A 26,000-nucleotide genomic window follows, 5' to 3' on the forward strand; every position below is an offset into this window, starting at 1 on the left:
TTAGTTCACACAAACACTCCATCCATGCTTTTGTTCCGGCTCTCTGGTCCAGTTTAAGAACCCATTGTGGCACTCGAGTCGAAAAGTTTGCCCACCCCTACCCTAAGCGCTTCTGCCTGCCAGCCTGATCACCCCCTAACCACTCCCCTCCTAGCCTGATCGACGCCTAACTGCTCTCCTGCCGACCCGATTGCCCCTAACTGCCCTCCCCTGCTGGCCCGGTCACCCCTAACTGCCCTCCCCTGCTGGCCCCATTGCCCCTAACTGCCCTCCCCTGCAGGCTTGGTTGCCCCAACTCCCCTACCCTGCAGGCCTGGTTGCCCCTAACTGCCCTCCCCTGCCAGCCCAATTGCCCCTAACTGCCCTCCCCTGCTGGCCTGGTCTCCCCCAATTGCCCTCTCTTGTAGCCCTGGGTCCCCCCCAACTGCCCTCCTCTGCCAGCCCGGTCACCCCTAACTGCCCTCCCTGCAGGCCTGCTTGCCCCCAACTTCCCTCCTTTGCAGGCCTGGTCCCTCTCAACTGCCCTCCCCTGCTGATCATCTTGTGGTGGCCATCTTGTGTGTCAATTTGCATATTGTGTCTTTATTATATAGGATGTCACCCCAATAAATTAAACAAAAAAGAAAAATAAAACAATAAACAGTACTCCCATAGAATCAGCAAAATATTTTTGCCACCTACCTACGTACCAATTTTGCTTTATTTTGTGAATAATAGGACAAAATGATTTTTTCTGTTAAAAAATGTGAGTGAATTTTAGAGTTGAATAGATTATTACACTTATAATACACTATTGCTTCCCTGGTTAAAAGACGAAAGCTTATAGATTGAGTTAACATAAAAATCCTGCTTTACTATTTAAAGCAAATGACAAAAGTATTAGGATAAGCAAAGATATATATGAATTGATGACAGAAGCAAGGAGTGGTACCTAATACTAGACAAAATGGAATTCAGGGATACTGGGGAATGGTTCAGTGAGACAAGAACATTAGTTTATGTTGATAAAACCTAATATCTATTAAGTGGATTTGATGACCATGAACCTTTTTCCACCAGGCATTTAGCATTGAAATGTTTAAAGCAAAAGCTGTTAACTAAATCTCTAAAGAATTTGAATAACACAGCATGATTTTATAGCTACAGATACAAGTGCAAAGAATACATTTGCTATGCAGATGCCAATGGAATATTAATAGAAATACCAGGTAATAGGTGATAGAAAAAACCTAACAAATTCTCAAAAGTAGGTGTTATATAGATTAGATTTTTCCAACTTAAAACTTAACAGAACCATAAAAATATTGGGTTAAAGAGTAAACCAAAATTGAGATTTCAGACTATTTAGAAATACAGAGCGGGCAAAAGTAGATTTATACTGTTCATATGGAAAATAATATAATTATTAATAAATAAAGAATACAAAAATAAATTCTGTTTTGCATACTCAGAACTGTATTGTTGATTTTTCCCGTTCACTTTCTTCACCCATCCCTCTACCCTTCTCCCCTCTGACAACCATCAGTTTGTTCTTTGTTTTTCTGTGAGTCTGTTTTTGTTTTGTTTTATTTGTTTGTTTGTTTGTTTTTTAATCCACATGTAAGTGAAATAATGTGGTATTTGTTTTTCTCTGTCTGACTTATTTCACTTAATATGTTGCATATGGGTCCAACCATGGTGTTGCAAATGGCAGGTTTGGGGTGTTTTTTTTTATTGCTGAGTAATATTGCATTGTATATATGTGCCACTTCTTTATCTGTTCATCTGTCGATGGACACCTATGTTGCTTGCACATCTTGGCTATTGTAAATAATGCTGCAATGAACATAGGGGTGCCTATGTCTTTTTGAATTAGTGGTTTCACTTTCATACACAGAAGCATTGCTGAGTCTTATGGTAGATTTAGTTTTTCAAAGGATATATATTTTGAGTATCAACATCCCTTATTGGACATGTCATTTGAAAATGTATTCTCTCATTTTATAGGTTGTCCTTTTGTTTTGTTGATCATTTTCTTCGCTACGTAGAAGCTTTTAGTTTAATGAAGTCCCATATGTTTATTTTTGTTTTTATTTCCCTTACCTGAGGAGATATATCAAAAAAGATATTACTAAGACTGATGTCAAATAGTTTACTGCCTATGTTTTCTTCTAGGACTTTTATGGTTTCAGGTCTTACATTTAAGTCTTTAATTCATGTTGAGTTTATTTTTCTATGTGGTATAAGATAATGGTTCCGTTTCGTTTTTTCTACATGATCTGTTCAGTTTTCCCAACACCATTAAGAAACTGTCATTTTTCTGTTGCATATTCTTCCCTCCTTGTCTTAGATTAATTGACCATATAAACAAGGGTTTATTTTAGGGCTGTGTCTGTTTTTGTGTCACAACATTACTGTTATGATTATTACTAGAGGCCCGGTCCACAAAAATTTGTGCACTCGGTGGGGTCCCTCAACCCTGCCTATGCCCTCTTGCAGTCTGGGACCCCTCAGAGGATGTCCACCTGCTGGCTTAGGCCTGCTCCCTGGGGGATTGGGCCCAAGTTGGCAGTCAGACATCCCTCTGGCAGTCCGGCAGCCCTCGGGGGATGTCCACTTGCCAACGGGCAGAAGGCCTAAGCTGCATCGGATATCCTTAGCGCTGCCGAGGAGGGAGGAGAGGCTCCCACCACCACCGCTGTACTGGTAGCCGTCAGCCTGGCTTGTGACTGAGCAGAGCTCCCCCTGTGGGAGCACACTGACCACCACGGGGCAGCTCCTGCATTGAGCATCTGCCCCCTGGTGGTCAGTGTGTGTCATAGTGACCAGTCATTCCCAGTCGTTCTGCTGTTAGGGTCAGTTTGCATATCACCCTTTTATTATATAGGATAGAGGCCTGGTGCATGGGTGGGGGCCGGCTGGATTGCCCTGAAGGGTGTCCCGGATCAGAGTGGGGGTCCCGCTAGGGTTCCTGGCCAGCCTGGGTGAGGGGCTGATGGGTGTTTGCAGGCTGGTCACACCCCCTCAGGGTAGGGGTCCCCACTAGGGTGCCTGGCCAGCCTGGGTGAGGGGCTGATGGCTGTTTGCAGGCTGGTCAGGGGCCCCCCTCCCCAGTGGGGACCCTCACCCCATGGGGATTTTGCCAGCCTGGGTGAGGGGCTGATGGCTGTTTGCAGGCTGGTCACACCCCCTTTAGGGTGGGGGCTCCCCACTGGGGTGCCTGGCCAGTCTGGGTGAGGGGCTGAGAGCCATTTCAGGCTGGCCAAGCCCCCCAGCAATGGAAGCTCCCAGCCTCTCCTTTTTCTCTTTTCTTTTTTTTTTTTAATGCTGGGATTTATTTACCTTCTATAATTGAAACTTTGTAGCCTTGAGAGCTCAGAGCCAGCCAGGGTCGGCAGGAGGGAAGCCTCCTGCTCGCTCCAGCTCCATGGCCACGGCTGGCTGAAAGCAGGTATCTGGGGTTTACCTTCTATAATTGAAACTTTGTTGCTCTGAGTGGAGCTCAGAGGCAGGCCGCGGCAAGCGGGAAGCTTGGCTTCCTCCATCATTGGGGCAACCAAGCCTCCTGCTTCCTCCAGCTCTGTGGCTGGCAGCCGCCATCTTGGTTGGGTTAATTTGCATATAGTTGTTCTGATTGGCTAGTGGGTGTGGCTTAAGGCATAGCGAAGGTACGGTCAGTTTGCATGTTTGTCTTTTATTAGTGTAGATAGTTTTGTAGAATAGCTTGAAATCAAGACATGTGATACTTTCCACCTTGTTCTTCTCAAGACTGCTTGGGCAACTGTTGTCCTTTGTGATTTCATATAAATTTTAGAATTATTCTTGTTTTGAGAAGAACGCCATTGGTATTTTGCTAGGGATTGCTTTGAATCTGTAGATTACTTTGTGTAGTATGGTCACTGTAATGAAAATAATCCTTCCAATCTAAGCGTGGTATATGCTTCCATTTATTTTTGTCCTCTTCAGTTTCTTTATTCAATGTCTTACAGTTTTCAGAGTACAGGTCTTTCATTTCCTTGGTTAAATTTATTCCTAGATATTTTTTTTATTATTATTTTATTCTTTTTGATCCATTAAAAATGGGGTTAATTTCTCTTATGATCATTCATTATTAGTGCATAGAAATGACAGATTTCTGTAGATTTCTATATCTTTCAGCTTTACTAAGCTCATTTATTCTAATCACATTTTTGTATGGAATTTTTAGGGTTTTCTCTATATCGTATCATGTCATCTGCAAATAGGGATACTTTTACTTCTTTCTTTCCAGTTTGGATGACTTTTACTTCTTTTTCCTGTCTGGTTGCTGTGGCTAGTACTTCCAGTACTATATTGAATAATAGTGGTGAGAATGAGCATCCTTGTCTTGTTCCTGATCTTAGAGGAAAAGCATTGAGTATGATGTTTGCTGTGGGATGGTCATATATAACCTTTATCATCATGAATAAGTTCCTTCTGTACCCACTTTGTTGAGAGATTTTACCATAAATGAATATTGTATTTTGTCAAATTCTTTTCTGCATCTATTGAGATGATCATAGATTTTTATTGTTGGCTTTGTTGATTTTATGTGCCACAGTAATAGTTCTGTGGATAACAAACCATTCTTGTATCCATGATATAAATCCCACTTGATCATGGAGTATGATCTTTTTAATATTGTTGAATTTGGTTTACTAGTATTTTGTTGACAATTTTTACATCTATGTTTATCAGGGAAATTGGCTTGTAATTCTTTTTGTAGTGTTTTTGTCGGGTTTTGGTATCAGGGTAACATCAGTCTCATAGAATGAGTGTGGAAGAGTTCCTTTCTCTTTTATTTTTGGGAACAGTTTGAGAAGGATAAGTATTTATTCTTCTTTGAATGGTAGAATTCACCTGTGAAGGAGTCTGGTCCTGGACTTTTATTTGTTGGGATTTTTTTTTTAATTGATTTCAGAGAAGAAGGGAGATGGAGAGAGAGAAACATCAATGATGAGAGAGAATCATTGACTGGCTGCCTCCTGCGTGCCCCCCACTGGGGATTGAGTCCGAACCTGGGTATGTGCCCTGATAGGGAATCGAACTGTGCACTCCTGGTTCATAGATCAACCAGTCAACCACTGAGCCACAACAGCCAGGCAGGAGTTTTATGTGTTTTTTAATTACTGCTTCAGTTTCATTGCTAGTAATAGGTCTGTTCAGATTATTGTTTTCTTCTTGGCTTAGTCTTGAACGATTGCAGGTCTCTAAAAATTTATCCATTTCTTCTATATTGTCCAATTTGTTGGCATATAATTGTTCCTGATATATGTTAATCATCTTTTGTATTTCTGTGGAGTCAACTGTAATCTCTTTCATTTTTGATTTTATTTATTTGGGCTCTCTTTTTCTTGATGAGTATTGCTAGAGATTTGTCAATTGTGTTTATTGTTGCAGAAAATCAGCTTTTAGTTTCATTGATCTTTTTAATTGTTCCTTTTGTCTTTATTTATTTCCCCTCTGACCTTTATATTTCCTTCCTTCTACATAGTGGGGGATTCAGTGCCTTCTGAATGCCCACTTCCTGGTTCATAGACATCTGTCTTCCCCTGTGTCCTCACATGGTGGAAGGGACTAGGGGTCTCTTGGGGATTCCTTTTATGAGAACACTAATCCTATTTATGAGAGCAGAACCCCAATTACCTCTCAAAGACCCCACATCCAAATACCAGCACATTGGGGATTAGGCCCCAATATATGAATTTTGGGGAGGATACAAACATTCAGTCTATAGCAGTGGTTCTCAACCTTCTGGCCCTTTAAATACAGTTCCTCATGTTGTGACCCAACCATAAAATTATTTTCGTTGCTACTTCATAACTGTAATGTTGCTACTGTTATGAATCGTCATGTAAATATCTGATATGCAGGATGGTCTTAGGCGACCCCTGTGAAAGGGTTGTTTGACCGCCAAAGGGGTCGTGACCCACAGGTTGAGAACCGCTGGTCTATAGCAAGTACATAGTTTAAACACAAGTTAAAACCTGTTTTTTAAAAACATGTAAAAAATCTATATTTCAATAGGTATACATATATAAGTTCAGCAAAGGAGTTTAGAACAATAAACTCTAACCTTGCCTCTGGCCAGGGAATTCTAATATCTGACCACAAATTTGATAACCTGGATGAAATGGGCCAGTTCCTTGAAAACCACAGTACACATCTGCCAAAACTTACACAAGAAGAAGTAGATGATTTGAATAGGCCTGTATCTAATAAAGAAAGTCAATCTGCCCTGGCTGGTTTGCCTCAGTGGGTAGAGCGTCAGCCTGCAGGGCTGAAGGGTCCTGGGTTTGATTCCAGTCAAGGGCACATGCCCAGTAGGGGGTTTGTAGGAGGCAGCCTATCAAGGATTCTCATCATTCATGTTTCTGTCTTTCCTCTCTCCCTTCCTCTCTGAAATCAATAAAAACATATTTTTTAAAAATTCAGTCAGTAATTAGTAATCTAGAAGACCTTGAGTTTGGCCATGACTTTTTAGATATAACACCAAAGGCATGATTCATAAAAGATAGAATTGATAAGCTGATTTCATTAAAATTAAAATTTTCTGTTCTGCAAAAGATACTGTTAAGAAAATGAAAAAAGAAGCACAGAATGGTAGAAAATATTTGAAAAAGAACTATCTGATAAAGGACTATATTATCCAAAGCATACAAGGAAAGGACTCTTAAAACTCAACAATAGAAAAACAACCTGATTTTAAAATGGGCCAAAGACCTTAACAAACCCCTCGCTACAGAGGCTATAAACATATGATGCTCCATATCAGGAAAATCCAAATTTTCCTGCACACCTATTAGAATGGCCAAACTCCAGGACACTGACAACACAAGTTCTGACAAGTCTGGGAGAAACTTGTAAAGTTTATTTTAAAGAGTAAATGTGCAAGAAGCAGCAAGAGATTTTTAAAAAGAAATAACAGGTTGCTGTTGGGAATGCTAAGTGGCACAGCCACTTTGGAAGGTAGTTTGGCAGTTTTACAAAAGTAAACATACTCTTACCATACAATCCAGCAGTGGTGCTCCTTGGTATTTACCCAGAGGAGGTGAAAACTTGTCTGCCCAGAAGCCTGCACATGGAGGTTTATAGCAGCTTTATTCATAATTGTCAAAACTTGGAAGATGTCCTGTAGTTGAATGGATAGTTAAACTCGTATAGCTGGATAATGAAATATTTTCGGCGCTAATGAGCTATCAAGTCACAAAAATACATATTACTAAGTGAAAAGGTTACATGTATAATTCCAACTATATGACTTTCTGGAAAGGATAAAACTATGCAAGCAGTAAAAAAGTCACTGTCACCAGGAGTTCAGTGGGAAGGGAAGGAAGAAGAGGTGGAGCACAGAGGGTTTTTAGGGCAGTGAAACTACTCTATGATACTATAATGTTGGAGACACGTCATTATATATTACAACATTAAGAGTGAACCCTAATGTAAACTGTGGACTTTGGGTGATTGTGATGTGTTGATGTGGGCTCATCAGTTGTAATAAATGTACCACTCTGGTGAAGGGTGTTGATAATGGAAGAGCCTGTGCATGTGTGGTGGGAGGTGGTATGTGGGAAATCTGTGTATCTTCCTCACAGTTTTGTTGTAAACTTAAAACTGCTTTGAGAAATAAGTCTATTTAAATAATAATAAAAGAGTGTATTACTTATATAATTAAAGTTAATGCTTTAGAAAATGTAGATAACCGAGAAAGCTGTATCAAGAGCAACAAAAACTAAAATACAAGTAAAATTTATAAAAATATGTAAGAGCTTTATAGAAAACTAGAGGCCTGGTGGGGGTCCCTTGGCCTGGCCTGTGGGGATTGGGCCAAAACCTGAGGGGTCCCGGATTGCGAGAGGGTGGTTCTGGGGTGACGCACCCCGGAATCGGGCTCTTTCCTTTCTAGTTCCAGGTGCATCACCCGAGAACTGCAGTTGCTAAGTCACTGCAGCTTGTCGTCTCATGTTTGAGCGTCCGCCCCCTGGTGGTCAGTGCGCATCATAGCTACCAGTCAGACGGACGCTTAGGCTTTTATATATATAGATTATAAAACTTAAAAGGTCAGTCATAAGTGAAAATCTAAATAGATGGAAAATAATTTCATGCTTGTGTAAAGAAAGATTGCAAGCTACTTTAGTATAATTTTCATGATCAAAGTCCTGATAGGACTTTTGGGAGAAACTTGATAAGTTTATTTTAAAGAGTAAATGTGCAAGAAGCAGCAAGATGTTTTTAAAAAGAAATGAGAATAATGATAGAAGCTTAGCCTACCAGGTATCAAAATGCAGCAAAAAGCTAATTTTAATTAAATGGCGGTAGTGGTGTAGAGAAGACCAAATTAGAGTATTCGGTGTCAACAGTTGTTTATGCCTTATTTTGTGAGTTCTAAGACATGGTTTTTCAAATTTTAACATATATATATGTTATATGTATATATATATAACAACTGTAACGACTTGTCACTATGACGTCTGCTGTGGCCAGCAAACGGGCCTGATCAGGGGGTGGGGCTGGTGGGTAACCTCCCACAGCCCCTCCCCCTGACCTCCCCACCTCTGATTGGACTCTCCCACCCCATCAAGGGCGGGGCCAGCAGCCAAACGCCACCCCTGCCTTTCTCCCCACCAGCCCTGCCCACGATAGGCCCACCCCACCATGATAGGCCCGCAGCCCCTACCCCCACCTGGCCCCACCTCTGATTGCACCCCCAACCCCAATAGGGGGCAGGGTCGGCCGGCCAACCTTCCGCAGCCCCTCCCCCCAATTGGCCCCGCTCCTGATGGGCCCCCACCACCCTGATAGGCCTGCAGCACCTCCCCCTGGCTGGCCCTGCCCCTGATCGTCCCCCTACCCTGATCAGGGCCAATAGGGGCTGGGGACAGCCGGCCAACCTCCCGCAGGCCCTCCCCCCAGATCGGCCCCCTACCCTGATCAGGGCCAGTCAGCCAACCTCCCGCCATCTCCTCCTCCCGGCAGGCTCAACCCCAATCCTCCCAATTGGGGCAGGCTGGCCAGACCCCATCTGTGCATGAATTCGTGCACTGGGCCTCTAATCTTTGATAACAGGATTCATTATACAGTTAATGTAAACTATGAAGCATGCCATCAGGTTTTCTTCTCTCTTTGTAAAAGATGCATGATGAGACATCTTAATATCTGTGACTTAGATTGAATGAAATCAAGTCTTAGATTGAATGAAATCAAGTCTATATATATACACTAGAGGCCCAGTGCATAAAAATTTGTGCACTGGGGGGGGGGGGGGCGTCCCTCAGCCCGGCCTGTGCCCTCGTGCAGTCTGGGACCCCTCGGGGAATGTCCACCTGCTGGCTTAGGCCCACTTCCTGGGGGATCGAGCCTAAGCTGGCAGACATCCCTTTGGCAGCCTGGGAGCCCTTGGGGGATGTCCACTTGCCAGCGGGGAGCAGGCCTAAGCTGCAGTCGGACATCCTTAGAACTGCTGAGGAGGCGGGAAAGGCTCCCATCACCACCGCTGTACTGGAGGCCGTCAGCCTGGCTTGTGACTGAGCAGAGCTCCCACTGTGGGAGCACACTGACCACCACGGGGCAGCTCCTGCATTGAGCATCTGCCCCCTGGTGGTCAGTGTGTGTCATAGTGACCAGTCATTCCCAGTCGTTCTGCTGTTTGGGTCAGTTTGCATATTACTGTTTTATTATATAGGATAGAGGCCTGGTGCACGGGTGGGGGCCAGCTGGTTTGCCCTGAAGGGTGTCCCAGATCAGGGTGGGGGTCCCGCTGGGGTTCCTGGCCAGCCTGGGTGAGGGGCTGAGGGCCGTTTTCAGGCTGGCCACACCCCCTTCAGGGTGGAGGTTACCGCTGGGGTGCCTGGCCAGCCTGGGTGAGGGGCTGAGGGCTGTTTTCAGGCTGCCCACAGCCCCTTCATGGTGGGGGAGTCCTGCTGGGTTTCCTGGCCAGCCTGGGTGATGGGCTGATGGCTGTTTTCCGGTTGGCCACGCCCCCCGGCGACCCAAGCTCCCAGCCTCTCCTTTTTTTTTTTTTTTTTCTTTTTTCTTTTTTTATGATCTGGGATTTATTTATCTTCTATAATTGAAACTTTGTAGCCTTGAGTGGAATCCATGTCTGGCTGGAAGCCTGGGTTGCCCCTAGCAATCCAGGTTCCCAGCCCCTCTTTGAGTGGAGGCCAGAGCGGGCTGGAAGCAGGTATCTGGGATTTATTTATCTTCTATAATTGAAACTTTGTAGCCTTGAGCGGAGCCCAGGGCCGGCCAGGGCAGGCGGGATGCTTGGCTTCCTCCATTGCCGGGGGCAACCCAAACCTCCTGCTCACTCCAGCTCCGTGGCCTCCGCCATCTTAGTTGTGTTAATTTTCATACTTGCTCCTGATTGGCTGGTGGGCATGGCTTGGGTGTAGCAGAGGGATGGTCAATTTGCATGTTTCTCTTTTATTATATAGGATACATACATATATATGTATATACATATGTGCATATACATGCATACTTTATGAAATCAAATATACACATACACACTCAAACACTCACATGAAATGAGACCCAACTCAAAATTCCTCCAAGCTTTACAGTAAAGTCTCATATGTAGCCATGATGTTTGTCTTTCTTGGTCATTTTTTTTTAACTGATTGCTTTAACAGTATAGTGAAAATGTATTGCATAGTAAAGTTATAAATATTGAAAAATTTGCAATCTGTGATAGAGATGTTGGAGAACTATTTAATTCATCCTCAAGACATTGACAAATGAGAATCTTATTTTATTTTTTCAAGCTGAACTCTATCAGGATTTCTTTTTCACCAGTTACTGTGAAAGTTTGGTCTTCTTTTCAGGTGTATTCACTTAAAGTGGCCCATGTGTAATACCAGTTACCCTCAGAAGGGAAAGATTACTTATATGCTGTGCAGGTGGCATTTCAACAGAAAGTATAGTATTTATAAACTAATGAGTAATGACTCACCTTGGTGGGCAAAATAGTTACATTTCTGTCTCACAAATGTAAATTCCAGGTAGATTAAATTTCTAAACATGAAAAAAATTTCAGAGTATAGGAAAATAATTTTTAGTAAGCACACAGTCTTAAAGGCATGCTTTCTCAATGGGAGTGATGTTGAGCCTAAAGGGGAATAAATTGGTTCAGAGGAAGTGAAAAAAATCTCAGCTATTACAAGGTTTCGGCTCTCTGAAGGGCCACCACAATACACATCAACCGATATGCAGTATGTTTGGTATTAAAATTTCATAGAGAAGGAGGCAATTAGGAAAAAAAGTCTAAAAAGGCTCCTTAATAGGGTTGATAATGAAAAAACATTTGAGAAACACTGCAATAGAGAAAAAGTGACAGATTCTACAAAAACATATATGTTAAACTTTTCAATTATGAAAGACACCACAAACACAATGAAAAGGCAAGTGACAGATTGGGAGAAGAGAGTTTACAACTTATGTAATGGACAGAGGAGTATAATTTTTAACGTATTAGAGTTCCTACAACTTGTTAACAGAAACAAGAGGAACATGGGCAAAGGGCATGGAGTTGGTGTTTATTTACTACAGGGACTCCACTCGCAGTTTGTTTAGTGTTTGTTAGAGGTGAATGGCCATCTGTATTTTAAAGGGAATTATACATAGCACCTTTTTGGGGCCGCTTCAGTTTTAGACATTTTAAACGTTTGGAGGTATGTCGTCACAGTTGAAATAAATCATGTGGCATGGAAAAATCCACTTAGTTTTTTTTTTATTATGCCTGTTTCTAATTTTCTGAATGAAGTACATTATTGACTAACAGTTTTTGTTTTTAAGAATATGGGAGTGCATTGTATTTGCAGTCACACCAAAATATTTTTGTCCTAACAGGATGATTTTGGCTATTTTATGTGTGTTTATTTCAAAGAAGTTATAGAAATTCTTATGGTGAGATATTTAGAATAGTTACTCAAATACATTGTTTTATGTCAATGGGTATTAAATAAGTAGCCTAAATATTTACATGTTAAACATGCTAAACTAAATATTAAAAATTTAAATATTAATGTTTTTGTTACTTTGAAAGTTAATCAGAATTACTAATGTGTCTCATAACTGCAATTAAATACATCTGTTTGGTCCCTTTCCGTGAATTTTATTTTATTCATTTATTTGTTTTCCTCTGGCTTTTTATCAGCAACCCAGTGGGGAGAAGATGGCCGTCCATTTCATTATCTCTTTTATACTGGCAAGCAGGCATACTACTCATTAATGCATGTAAGTATATTACATTTACGATAAATAATAGGAACTGTAAGCTAAGTAACTGATGATACCAGAGATTTTGCTAAGCTTCACGGTGTACCTAGAATGGTTCATAATGGACAAAAATAAGACTTTTAGAGGTAAGACAGTATGTTAAAAGCTTTATATTTTATTCATTTTTCTAAAGGTAAACATTATAGAATTTATAACAGAGTGGTTTGTCTTTCAAATGCTTTTACTGATAGGAGATAGATGCTCCCTTAGCCATAGTGCGGGTATGTGCAGTGCAGTCCAGGTAAAACATGAGGCTGGGCAAGGCCGAGTCTGTGTGAATGTCTATGGAGTGTGGTGGGAGCTGCAAGGCACCTTGGGAGAGAGCCAGACGGTTAACTGTACTTGTTACTTAGGTACAGTTGTTGCTCCTTATAGACTTATGCAGTGTATGAGTCTAGCAAGACTAGAAAATAGACCCAAGAAATTATTTTATTACGTTGACTTCCACCTGCATTGGAGTATCCTGGAAGTTTCCTTTTCAGAGTCAAAGTGTGTGATAGTGCATAAACTCAGGAATTCCCCAGAATAACTACTGGGGAGACCCGGATGCCAATATCCAGGTTTGAGCAACAGAACCCATTTCATTCTTAGAACATGTCAAGTTTTACTTTATTCACTGTATGACTTTTTAGAGTATTTATTGGGTCCCGTCCCCTCCTCCCCTACCTCCCCCATTGATTTCAGGTTGCTTGAATCCCATGCACACATTTCCTCTGCTCTTTAGGACTGAAACCCAAAGGACAAAATCCTCACTTGTCAGGTACATTTATTTCTTGGGGGAGAAAAAAAGAAAACCTTATTTTCATTTTTGTTGACCTTGGGCAAATGAGCTTCTTGCCCTGGCAGAAATGAAATGAATGATAAATGTAGAGTGTATCTTTGCTGAGTAATGGAGCTGAGGCGCAGGCGTTCCGCTGAGGTTGTCTCTGCACAGCCCGAGGCTGCCCGAGGACCCCTGCTGTTCATTTAAATAGGTATGTCAAATCTGCCTGCAGACGCCGCTGGTTTGATCTGTGGTAATATTTGTGAAGGTTCCATATGGACTTAAGCCCCCTGCAGTGCTAAGAAATAATGTACAACGCTTCATGGTGCAGACGCAAATTTCCTCTGAAAAGGGATGCAGTGCTGCGTTTTAGCTGTCGGAGGGGATGATGGAGCTGACGCGCTAGGCCTGTCAACTTGTTACACGGATGGGTTGCACGCAGCGAAGCTGTGGAAAATCTGTGCCTTTTAACTTTTCTACTTAATCACGGCTGTAGCATTGCCTTTAGACTGTATGCTACATTAATTCCCTTCCTGCCTCCTGCCTTTCATCCCAAGTTTCACGGGAGAAAGTAAAGCATGCAGGTCTTGTGCAGGCGCCTTATCAAACAGCTGTCAGCCCACAAGCCATTTGCATTTGTTTTGGCTGAAACTGAGCAACCCAAGGGCAAGATGTTTTGCTGCATTCCATCATAATGAAGAAATTACACATTGTAAGAGAGGCCTAACTTTATTTTTGTTTATGTCTTTTAAAAAGGTATTGCTCAAGAAACTGGTTAGTTTCTCAGTGGATAAAATAGCATACTCTGACTGAAAAGTCAAATTATATCTGATTACTAAACTTTCTTTTTGAGTAATGTGGTTCCTGTTACATATAGGAGAGTTCTTTGGCTTTTATATTTCAGTTAAATTCTGTAATTTAATTTAGGTCAGTTTGTTTTTTTGGGTGTTTTGAACTTCCCAAACTGTATGGGGTTTAGGTTTGGTTTAATGCTGATCAGAACAGTTTACAGATAGGAATTACAGATATTTGGGGTTAACTTGAGCATTTTAATTTTAATTCAAATTATCATAAAACCTTGTATTTTCAACAATGTGTTTTATGGAATTTTAAAGTAATTATATGTATGGGGAAAAGGATAAATGTTTTCCTAAATGTATGCCCATCACTTTAGCATCATCTGTGGCACTTGTTATTAATTACAGTTCTAGTCACACCAGTCTCGTTTCCAAGATCATGCAGACCAACATCATCTCAGATTCGGTTTGCTGCTTTAAATAGCATGTGACTCAGTGCTTGCTGGTGGGCTTACAGGACTGGTGGGCTTACTGCACATAGAGTAAAACAATGAAAATGGAAATTGCTTCACGTGTTTGCTCTCGCCTTTGTTCTGCCCTCTCTTGGTGGTGGGGCTGCTGTTCCATTCTCTGCTATGTGAGTCCACTCCTGCCCTCTGCTGCAGCAAGGGGGTAGGCCCCAGAGCCTATGGGCATTAAGCACTTGGAAATGAATGATTGTTGGTTGTTTCCATTTCTTTTTGTTGATGCAGTTGCTTTTCATGTGACGATGTAAAAGATACTGAGCCATATCAGTTTTCCCAACTGAAGCATGGCAGTCATCGGCCAAGCTTTCTGACACAAAGACACAGGCCTAGAGCATGTGTGCAGTTCTAATAGGAGACCTTTCTGGTGCCATTTAACCATCCTGTCCTCTGTGCCAGTCTTCCTTTTAGTAGTTAGTCCCTGCTTGCATGTTAAGCCTATATATTACATTATAGCAACTAATAGAAGGGAGTCCTGATACAGCTTACAGTTAAGGATATATAATGCTTTGGTGAACACTGTCCAGTTGGCCTATAATTGGACCATCTAATTTTTGTGGAGAAGCAGGGAGATTTTTGAGGGAGGATGAAGATGAAAAGCAAGAAGCAATTTATTGTTCCATTGAAATGAAGTATAGGAAAGAATAAAGTGAGGGAATGTTTGCTGATCCATCGGGTCTCTGACTTGTGTGTTACATTCTGAAGGTTCGTTAGCAGGTGAGTTAGAACTGCATTTTCCTATGGACAGTGACATACTGCTTCACATTCCTGGGAAAGTTGGTAACATGCCACTTGTAATATAGCGAATATGATGTCCATGTGCAGTGAAAAGAAGTATAGAACAGTGCTAGCAGCTGATTCCTTAAGCAGTAAACCGTCCTTTAGGTAAGAAGAAGCAGGAGACTTCAAGAGTCTCTCGAAGGGTGGTGAGAACTGAAGAGGGCGCTCCAGCCCTGGCGGCACTGCTCATGTCTTTTTCACCCAAATGGACGGCTTTCTGTTTCTTTCACAGCCACTGACCAGTAGAACTTGTATGCTTTTTAGACAGGACTCAAGAGTTTCAGTTTAGGGTTTCAGGAGCAGAGTGAAGAACTAGGGGAAGAAGAGAAGAAGTTTCCTAGAACAGCTGGCAGACGCGTAGGGGAAAGGGAAGACTCGTTGAAGAGGGACGTCTGTGCAATGTTACTAGGCCATTGAGCAACTGCGTTGTGAGTGGCTGGGGTCCAGGTGAGGGACCAGTAAGGGATAGGCCAGAAGGATGTGCTCTTTGGGTGCACCAGCCTGCCAGGGTACCCCTTGTCCGCAGCAGTTGCAGCCTGTCCGGGCCAGCCGAGCCAGTGGTGAAGGGGAGAGTGGGCTGCAATCCTGAGCAAGGCCACCTGGGTAGTCATGGTTGAGTTTGACCTCAGGTCCTTAGATTTTGAGAAAAATGTTAATTCAGATGGACTCATTTTATTAATACATACATTTCTGAAATTTTTAAAATTCACTCACAAAAAAAAAATGAGTTGGAAATTATCTAAAACTCATTATAGGGGGTGATTATTTCACTCTGAAGTGGGAACCCGTTTGTAAAATATGACTCATTATGTCCCCATGTTTATATGCAGCTTTCCCAACGTGTTTTCTGAGGCACACAGTTTATAAAATAATCTCCAAGAAAGGGTCTCTGAAGTTAAGGTAGTGTGGGAAGGCAGCAGACTGAGAAACTAATAAGAAGATACTTATTAGTGTGAGCAGCTCTGTGAAGTCCTTCAGTGAAGAAACGTGTGCATTAACACACTGCTGCTGAAACATGCTGGGTCCGGAGCCCGTTCTGCCCAGAACACCTTTTAAAAATTCAGGGAAACTAGTGCTTGGGGAAGGCTGGAAAGCGTATTAAAACGCTAAGCTGTCAAGTACAGTAAGAGTTCATTGACATTTTACATGCGCTCCTCTCCCCAGTCTTAAGGTAAGATTAGTCAGCTCTAAAAACTGCAGTGGGAATAATCATCTTATAGAAATCTCATTGATAGTTTAGGGCAAGTTTTACAGTAAACAATGGAGTATTTTCAAAGTATTTTTATAAATTGAAGGAATCACATGGTCACAGATGAAATTTTTACTCCAATAAAAGTATAAAATTAGGGAATATGTAGATCATTATATACTTAAACTACTCTGCTGAATTAAAAAAAAAATCTGGAACAAAACCAAGTAATTCTAATTCCGATAACTTACGCATATTCAAGATTTGCTGCCTTTTGAAAGAAGGCTTTTTAAAAAATCCTCCAGTTTGTTTTAAGTGACTGGCGTGGCCTTCTGTGGTCGTGTGCAGGCGTGTGGAGAGCATCCAGGAGCGGCGTGGGGCTCCTCGGGCGAAGACTCCAGACTCTGAAAGCCCTCTCTTGGGACCTGCAGTCACAGGCCTCACTTCCTTCACATCTTTGTAACCTTGCGATGAATATTGAAAGCTCTTGATGTTCTGCTTGTATCTGTAAAAATGGAATTAAAACAGTGAGCCTTCTCACCGTGAGGTGTTACGGAATACCCACACTATGTAAAGGGCTTGGTTTTAGAAAGCTACAGACGGATGCTGGCATTTCGTGGGCTCTTTTAAGACTTCTTGACAGCAGGCGTCAATTCAGGAATTAACTCAGCAATAGAAACTGCTGTTCCTGAAGTATCTTTAATATGCATTAGAATAATTACCATTTTATATCTTGCATGTACTAAATGTAACGATTAAAAATTAAATTTTAAAAGCTGATTCAACTTATTGCCTCTGTGGTTTTAATCAGATTACTCTTATAATGGTATAATTGTTATTATAATATGTGGTGAAGCCTTACTTTGAATAATAAAAGTATATGGTATGAGAGTTACAAGTTTTTTTATGTAATTACTCCCGTGTGTGCTTTCCCAAAGTACTTTTCTGTATGCCATGTATAAGAGTCTATTTCCCTTTTTATGTTGACTAGCACTGTGTGATGTGTAAACTACATAGCATATTGTTTTCACAGAGTGATAGCAAGAGCATACAAAAGAACTGTGTTGCTTGGAACTTTAGATAAATAGCAGAAACTATGATAAATGAATTATATTTATATTTATCTCATTTGATTTTGTATATGCCAGTAGCCATAAAATCTAGAAAAATGTTATTTAGGAAATTGATTTTCTGTGATAAAAAACACAAATATATAATTTTAACTGTGTTGCTTTTTTGTTTGTGTCTAGTATCTAAGATGGTAATTATCAGTAGTATGTTAACTGTAAATAAGTACATCAAAATTCAGTTGACTTTTCCTATACCATTCTCCCAAGAAACGTTATTTGTTTACCCTTCCTAAATTTGGAATTTCTACATGATTAATACAACCAAATCAGGTTTTAGAAGACTGAAATCAGCTTTTTTTAGACCAAAAATCATACTGCTCAGGAGGGTTTAGTTTAAGCACTTCTTTCCTGAACCTGAGCATCTGGTATGTTCAAATTAGGCACCTTCTAAATTTGACTCATGCATTATGGAAATCTGATGGCACAAGGGTAGATAGGCTCACTTTGATTTTATGAAATATTAATCATAACTGTGATTAATGATTCAGCATTTCACATCTGGGTTATTCCTGTCATATTTTAAAAAGATACTATTAAATACAGTATACAAACTTAGTGTCATACTAATTCTCTAGTGTCCCTTAAAAATTAAGTGGAAATTTAACAGTATACCCAAAGCTACCAGTGATAATCTGTGATATTGACAGTTCCTGGCATATTTTATACCCTCAAGAATTTTTTTTATGTAAATTAGTACACATATCTTCAGGGAGTTGAGGCTATAGAGTCTACTTTCCAGAGAACTGTTGTTTCTAACCAAGATAGAATTTCAGGAATGGTTGTATTATGTAGAAAAAAAAGAAAAATAGAAATGGTGCACCAGGAAGATCATTTCTCCATTATTAGGCTCCCAGATGTCAAACGTCACCACTGCTGCCATTTCTTGCCCATTAGCATAGGCCAGGCACTGTGCTAACTAGTTTACATATATTTCCCTATTTGAAGAAGTACACGTAATGAGTATTATGTAATTTGACAGATTGCAGCCATCAAAGTGTTAACATTTGTCATAAATGAACAAAATTTACCGTGCTTGAAATTTGACATGAACTTTGTTATTTTTTCATATTTTTCTAATTATTTTACTTGCACTATTTATAAATTATTATGGAGCCAAGTGGAACACTGGATGGTAATGGCATAGTGAAAGAAACAGTAAGAAAAATATGGACTTAAAGTAAAAATTGTTCAAAAGCCACCTGAAAATGATGATGAATTTAGCAGCCCAAACTTTGACTTGAAACTTTACTGTGAAGCAGGTCAGTTATTTTTATTTTAGTTGGCGTGGTTATTCCAGAAAATTAAATAGACCCTCACAAAAAGGAGAGAGTATCTTATTACTGTTGGTGGTGTTCTCTTGGATTTATGTTTCCTTAGCTAGATCTGAAAGACACATCTGTGACTTACCCACTCAGAATCTTTTTTTTTCTTTTTTTGTTAATCCTCACCCGAAGATATTTTTCCATTGATTTTTAGAGAGAGTGGAAGGGAGTGGGAGAGAGACATCGATTGGTTGTCCTCCATACGTGTCCTGACCAGGGCCGGGGATTGAGCTTGCAACCAAAGTACATGCCCTTGACTGGAATCGAACCCAAGACCCTTCGGTTCACTGGCTGACTACGCTCCATCCACTGAGCCAAACCGGTTAGGGCTGCACTCAGAATCTTAACTAGCACCATCCTTTTACCAGTGTCCCCAAACATGGCAGTCTGGCTGGGGTCCGGCGCCCGGTGTGATGCTGTTTGTACTGTGTCTGTCCACTTCAGACACTTTTCCTTTTATTTTACCCGTTCAGGGCACTTGAGAATTGCTTTCTCAAAACAAGTGCATAGAAGTTTTTCTGATATACTGTTCAGTTAGGGTCACAACCCACTATTGATCCTTTAGAAATGAGTCAAAGGTTCCCTAACCACAGTCAAATGAGGTTTACCAGTTCATGGGAGGCAGTTGTAAAATTTTAAGTTGAATAGCAGGAACATGTTTATCTGTGAGGGTTCACGTTAGGTTTTGCTTTCTTTAGTTGGACAGGTGGTTCACATACGTTCTGCTGCTGCTACAGCTGATGGATTTGTACCTTGGCTGTGGTTGTAGAGATAGTTATCCTTAATAGGACACTAGAAGCAGATTAATTTACTTTGTCCTCTTGCTGTCGCATTGAACCCTGCTCTCGACAGGTCTAGTGTACAGATCCAAGCGTGACCACACATCTCTTGGGGGCATCATTAACATCGCTGGCCTTACCAGGTTCCTTTTCAGAAAGTCTGGTGAGGGGCCTGTGAAGTGACATTTCTTTTTTTTAATTATTTTGGTTAATCCTCACCTGAGGATATTTTTCCATTGATTTTTAGGGAGAGTGGAATAGAGGGAAAGACAGAGAGAAACACATCAATTGGTTGCCTCCTGTATGAGCCCCCACCAGGGCCCAGGACCCTTTGGTCTGCAGGCCAACGCTCTAACCATTAAGCAAACCAGCGAGGGCGAGAAGTTTCATTTCTAACCAGTCTTAGGCTTGGATGCTACTGCTGTCCTGACCTTTACAATTCCTGAACTAGTAGGTGTTTCACTCTGGAATACTCGTGTCCACTGTTAGAATCTGTAGCTCAGCCCGTGTCATAGCTTCAAACTGCTGCTGCTCTTCCTTCTGCTGCTTTTCTTGTCTCTCATGAGCTGTCAGTTCTGCTAGTCCTGCTGAAAACAGAACAAAAGCGCTCTGCTGAGTCTCCCCGGCCACAAGAAATGAACTTTTACATCCTTATCATGGGAAGTCTCAGCCCACAGAGTTAGCCTCGGCTTTTCTCACCTGTATTTGTGAAACTCAAAGGCTCTGTGTTTACATTCCTCTCTTTTTTTAATTCTTTATTATTGAAAATGTTACATATGTCCCCTGTCCCCACTACATTCTTTTTTCTTTTTTTTAACATTTTTGTCCCCCATGAGAGAAATGGATTCCTGAAAATAGGTTCCTGAATTAATAATAAAATGAAAGCAGTGGTAAATACAAAGACAGTGGCAAAGGGATACTTCCTTTCAGAACAAACTAGCAGCATTGTGATATAACATGGCAGTATAATCAAAGCCCATAAGCAATTGCCCCTCAAATCTGAAATGATTAGTTAAGACTGTGATCTGGGTGAGCATCTCTATCAGCAACAAGCTGTCTTCCGACATTCGCTAATGACATTGGAAGATGTCGTGAGTAGCGAGGGGAAAAACGTCACTCATGTCTAACTCACTCTTTGAAAATGCCTCTTTGTTTGTTAGGTATTAGTAAAGTAGGTTATGTGTAATTATAGATGAATACTCACATATTGGATGTGAATCCAAATAAGTTTGCTCAAACAAAAAATTGGGAAACAATTGCATTACTTTGTTTGTGTAAACTCATTTCCTGGAAAATGTATTTTGTTGGTAAACCTGTATTGCCAAGTTCTAACAAAATGGAAAATTTTCCCCTATTTGTATTACAGTTTAACAAGTGCCATACATTTCGCAGACTTTATTAGAAAGTAAATTAATAAAAGAAAACAGATAATGAAAAGTAAATATAATAGAACGCTATTTTTAAGATACAAAGTATATAGTGAGGACTTAAATATTATATAAATATACATGAGATAAGCACTTCAGCTGTAAATGCCATAACTTTTACTGGTTAATTCTCTTAAGTTTAAAGTGCATACTGCTATATAAATGAAGATTTTTTTCTAAGGAAAATTTTTGTTCCTGTTTGTGGGACTCTAAGGAAAATAGTTTTTACCAACTTCACTGAAGTTGTGTCTGACAGTTACTTAAAAATTAGTTATTTAAAAATTAGTTAATGTATGCATTATACTAAATTCTCATTGAAATTACTCTTCCATTCTTGAGTTTGAATGAGAAATAGTATTCTTACAAAGCATTTTCAGTATTACTTGCTATGCAGCTAGATTATTTGAAGAGGTCACTTTTGAAGTAAGGGGTGCTCAGGGAAAATGTAAAGTAAAAGTAATAATGTACCATCTCCCTTATTTTAGCATGTGTGTTTTATTTGCCACAGGACACATATGGAAAGATACTCGATATAGAAAAACATAAAAATCAGTTGCAAGCCAAAGGTCTGGTTTCAGAAAAAGATAAAACCACGTAAGTTCTTTTCTTCTATTAAAATATATGAAAAATTTGAACTAACATGCCACTTATCATTGGTGTTGTTAAAGCATACCTTAAGCCTAAAAATTGGTTCAGTATTTCAGCATTAATCATTAAAGTTAGAGGTCAAAATAGTAGGTGATTGTTTTGTTTGTTTGTTTGAGAGAAAGTAAATATTAAGATTATATTCTTATGGTACTTCTTTCCATATTTATATACTAAATGGTATTTAATAACTATAGTTGAGTATGGCAGCCTCAGAATTTTTGTGTATATAGCTACACACTTAAATGTTACATGCTTTAAATTTTTTTTAGTATTTTAAGGTTTGAGCTTTCATTTAGCAAACAGTGATAGATTAGATCCATCATCCTGAGCAACCAGTTTTACATTTCGGCCTGGTTATTGACATACTTATCCTTATGCACAAGACACAAATCTTTGAGCATATCTTGTTGAGGTTGTAAATACCACGCCTGGCCCTTCTTTTGGATGTGTTACTACTTCAGCCCATTGGCAGATTCACAGTGCACTCAAAGCATCTTCTGTGAAGTAAATTATGAAAAACAAGTGAACTTTTAATTTTTAAGAAATATGATGGCTTTAATTATCAAATTAATTTCACAGTGGCATGTTAACTCTTCAAACAAAACATTTGCTAGCTTGAGTATCTTTCCTAGAGTAGATTGAGGAAGTGAAAAATTATATCTGAAAATTAGTTTACTTGGATGAAATTTTACAGCTATATAGTACAAAAATTTGTTTCCCAATCAAGAATTGCTACTACATGTGGGATCCTTTGTGATATAACTCTAATTGCATGGTTAATTTAAAAGAGAATCTATGTGATATTTTAACAGAGACCTGATTGGCAGCAGATGGCTGATTAAGGAAGAACTAGAAGAAATGTTGGTGGAAAAACTGTCAGATCAAGATGTGAGTAATTACTCTGTAAAAAATCAATAAAAAAATATCCTCAATGAGGATTAACAACAAAAAAAGTGAGTAATTAATCATTTTACTTTAAGGGCACCTGTGCCCTAACAATGCAGACAGTATTGTATTTAGAACCCTAATAGTGATGTTCCTCAGAGGTAGTTGTTCCTAAGACCGTTTTCCTTTGATAAACATATTTATAGTTGATTTCTGCCATGGGTCAGGACCTTGCCTGTGGTCAGGAAGGTGACATGCTTGGTCTCCAGACCCTCCTTGTGTACGTGCCCTCATGTCCTCTGCTTGTCATTCTAGGGAAGCCTGGTCTGTTGATGCCAGTTTTGTCTCAGTAAAGCAGATAGCTCATTTTATAAGCTTATGATAAGTGTAAGGTGCTGTTACAGGGAAAGTAGGAAAGGAGTGAAGCCCGTGGTGACCTTCATACAATTTCCTGCTTTTTGGCTGACCTACGTGCAGTATCTCGAGGCCACTACTTTTCATCCTGGATCTGGAGAACCCCTGTCACAGAATCACTTGGAATGCTGCTTACAAAATGCAGTCCTCATATTCAGACGTAGCTCGGAATTTCTAGGGGAGTCACCCGGAATCAATACTTTTAGCAAGCTTCCAGGTGAATGCTATCCTATTGCTTTTGACTCCTGCTTTAGGTCTCAGTCAGATTGTTTACAAAATGTCCTAATATATGCCAGTATCATCAGAGGAAATTTGATGTTTTACATATTTTTATATTCTAAATTTAGATTGTTTTTGGAAGATTTCAGTGTAGATTAATTTCAAAATTGTTCCAAGAGTGTGTTTTTTTACCTGGCAGTGGCTAACAGTGGTGTGCCTTACCACCAAGTAGATTTTAAGTCATGGACTGACATTGCCCTTCTTCTCATTGAACATATTGGATAAATTAACGAATTAGAACATTGCTTAACCAAGGTGTCGGGCATTCGGTGAGTGAGTGGTAGGTCTGGAGTTAATTTCCAACTGACTGCCAAGTCGGTGTTGTTGAACTCGGATCTCAATAGGAAATCTCCCTTTGCTTCTCCATGGAACACGGCACTTCATGGTTTCCTGTTTCTGGTTGCTTTGATTTTCATACTGCAGGGTTGTGTTTTTTATTTTGAAAACATCTCAAAGACTTTATACAGGTGTGCATAGATGTGTATGTCTTCTATCCTTTTGGGGAGTGGCTATCGGCTGAAGTCTGGTATCAAGAAGAAGGAGGCAGGAACAGTCAGTGACTTCCCAAACTTCTTAGTTCATGAGCATGACTATGTCATCCCTGCAGTTACCCCCTTGGTAGGTTCACCAGTAGTCACACTGTGTGCAGTGGAATTGAGAGAATCGCTGAGGACCAAAGATATAGGCCTGTAGTTGGAGGGAAGAATGGAGCTTTATCAGGCCAGCATCACTGGTGGCTGAGTGCTTCACCCTCACTCGGAAAATGGCCTTCTCTTATTGTAACATCACAGGGAGCAGGAATGGAAGCAGTGCTTTTGATCTTACCAGTGAGATGCTTCTATAATTCAAGTTACCAATAGCAGATTTTCACACTAAAGGCAATGGGAACAAAGACGAGTGTGACTTTTAGGGTTGGCAAAAACATAAATAAGATGATCAGAATTGGTTTCATACTGCACATACCTGAGGATCTCAAGTATTAGTTGTTTCCTTCTGCAAAAACACTTTAGAATGATTATTCTGACTTCTAATTTTAAGGGGTTAATACCAAGTTGTTTACTTTCTAATCACATGTTCAAGAACTATTAAAAAAAATGCACAGAGTAGCAAGGATAATTTATTTCAAGAGGTTGCCCTTTAAGTCAAGTATCTCTTGAATTTTTAAATAGCTTGATTGTTCGGTTTTAAAGGAAATCATAAACATTAAAGTAACACAGCTTGAACAGCTAAAGATATATTTGCCAAGTGTATTATGAAATATAATTTAAGAGTACATTTTCTCAAAATCAAACTCTTCCCATTTTACTACACATAACTTACTGGAAATTATTTATGAAGCTCCTCTAAATACGGTTCTAATAAGAACTAGAAATTACTCTTGAAGATCATCTAAATATTTTTTTGAAAATGAATTTAAATCTCAATTTCACGTCTTCAAAATATGGAGACGTTGACTTCTTTGAATGACATATTCTTTGTTTCTCAAAGAAGTGAGTGAGCCCTGAAGATCCACGGGTAAGTGCGGCGTCTCTGCACGCTGCGTTAAAAGCAGCATGAAGGTGCCCACGTGTCATCCTGTCAAAACCATCATGAAAGCAACATTGGAAAGATCAAGTCGATCAAAATAGAAAAAATTTAGCAAATGCAATTACACTTGCATCTTCTAATGAGGTTGTATTGTGTGCAGTACGCGCAGTTCGTGCGGCTGATGGAGAGGCTGCTGCAGGGCGGCGCTGCCGGAGAGTTTGTGCAGAGCTTCCGCAGGAGTGTCACTGTGCAGTCAGAGAAGCAGCCGATTGAGCCCGTGCAGCATGACGCTCAGGGAATGGCCTTCAGCACCAGCGAAGGTAATGGCGCTCCACGGAGAGAAGGGAGCTCCGTGACGGCTGTGAATCTACAGGCATTTTTATTTGCTGTTGCTCTCTGGGACTCATTCGATTGGTTTCTTTGTTTATTTTTGCTATTGCTACCTTGGAATTCCTCATTTTTAAGATTCTATTGAAATTTTAAAAAGCAAGACCTTATAATGTCCTAAGAAAAAATGTGGACACATTCCTACACAATCATATTAACCCTTTTTTATTTTCACATATTTTTGTTAAATCTTTTTATTTTTACACTTTCAACTGGTAGAAACACTAAAACATTTATAATAAAGGTTTCTTATTAAAAAATGAAAGTGCCCATCAGTCTGCATAGCAGAAGCTAAAACTATGAGACTTGAGAACTTTAGGCCCTCACTCACCTTCTCCTTGTAGGTGTGCAGACATTTGACATGGTGTGACTTTTAAAAATTAACGTACTAGCCTGGCTGGCATGGCTCAGTGGTTGAGCATCAACCTATGAACCAGGAGGTCACAGTTCGATTCCCGGTCATGGCACAAGCCCAGGTCGCCAGCTCAATTCCTAGTGGGGTGTGCAGGAGGCAGCCAATCAGTGATTCTCTCTCATCCTTGATGTTTCTTTCTCCCTCTCCCTTCCTCTCTGAAATCAATAAAAATATATTTTTTTAAAATTAAAGTATTAAATGATATACCTGCAACTCTTACAAATTTAACATCTTGCCTCGTCATTACTTTCATTTCTATCAATTATATCTTATAATTTTCCAAATATTTAAAAATTATATGATTAAATATATTCTTATTGAATATAAAAGAACACTGTAAATTGGTTGATTTTTTAAAGTAATATAAATAAATATGAATTACTTCATATTTAACTAACTTAAAGTCATTGTAGTGTTCAAAATTACCACATAATAAGCTCTATTACATTGATTATGGC

The 26,000-nt window shown here is 40.1% G+C and overlaps 1 protein-coding gene across 1 annotated transcript in view; it reads left to right on the plus strand.

The window, feature by feature from the left end:
• Positions 1 to 26,000, plus strand: part of MRPS9 (mitochondrial ribosomal protein S9) — a 73,351-nt gene that overhangs the window by 41,320 nt on the left and 6,031 nt on the right. Inside the window, exons 5-8 of the mRNA XM_081101408.1 lie at positions 12,155 to 12,234; positions 21,496 to 21,581; positions 22,448 to 22,523; positions 24,901 to 25,060. Of these exons, the coding sequence (XP_080957534.1) occupies positions 12,155 to 12,234; positions 21,496 to 21,581; positions 22,448 to 22,523; positions 24,901 to 25,060 (402 nt within the window). The remainder of the gene's footprint in view (positions 1 to 12,154; positions 12,235 to 21,495; positions 21,582 to 22,447; positions 22,524 to 24,900; positions 25,061 to 26,000) is intronic.

The sequence above is a fragment of the Myotis nattereri genome, assembly GCF_964212035.1.
Source record: "Myotis nattereri genome assembly, chromosome: 10".
NCBI classification, from domain to species: Eukaryota; Metazoa; Chordata; class Mammalia; order Chiroptera; family Vespertilionidae; genus Myotis; species Myotis nattereri.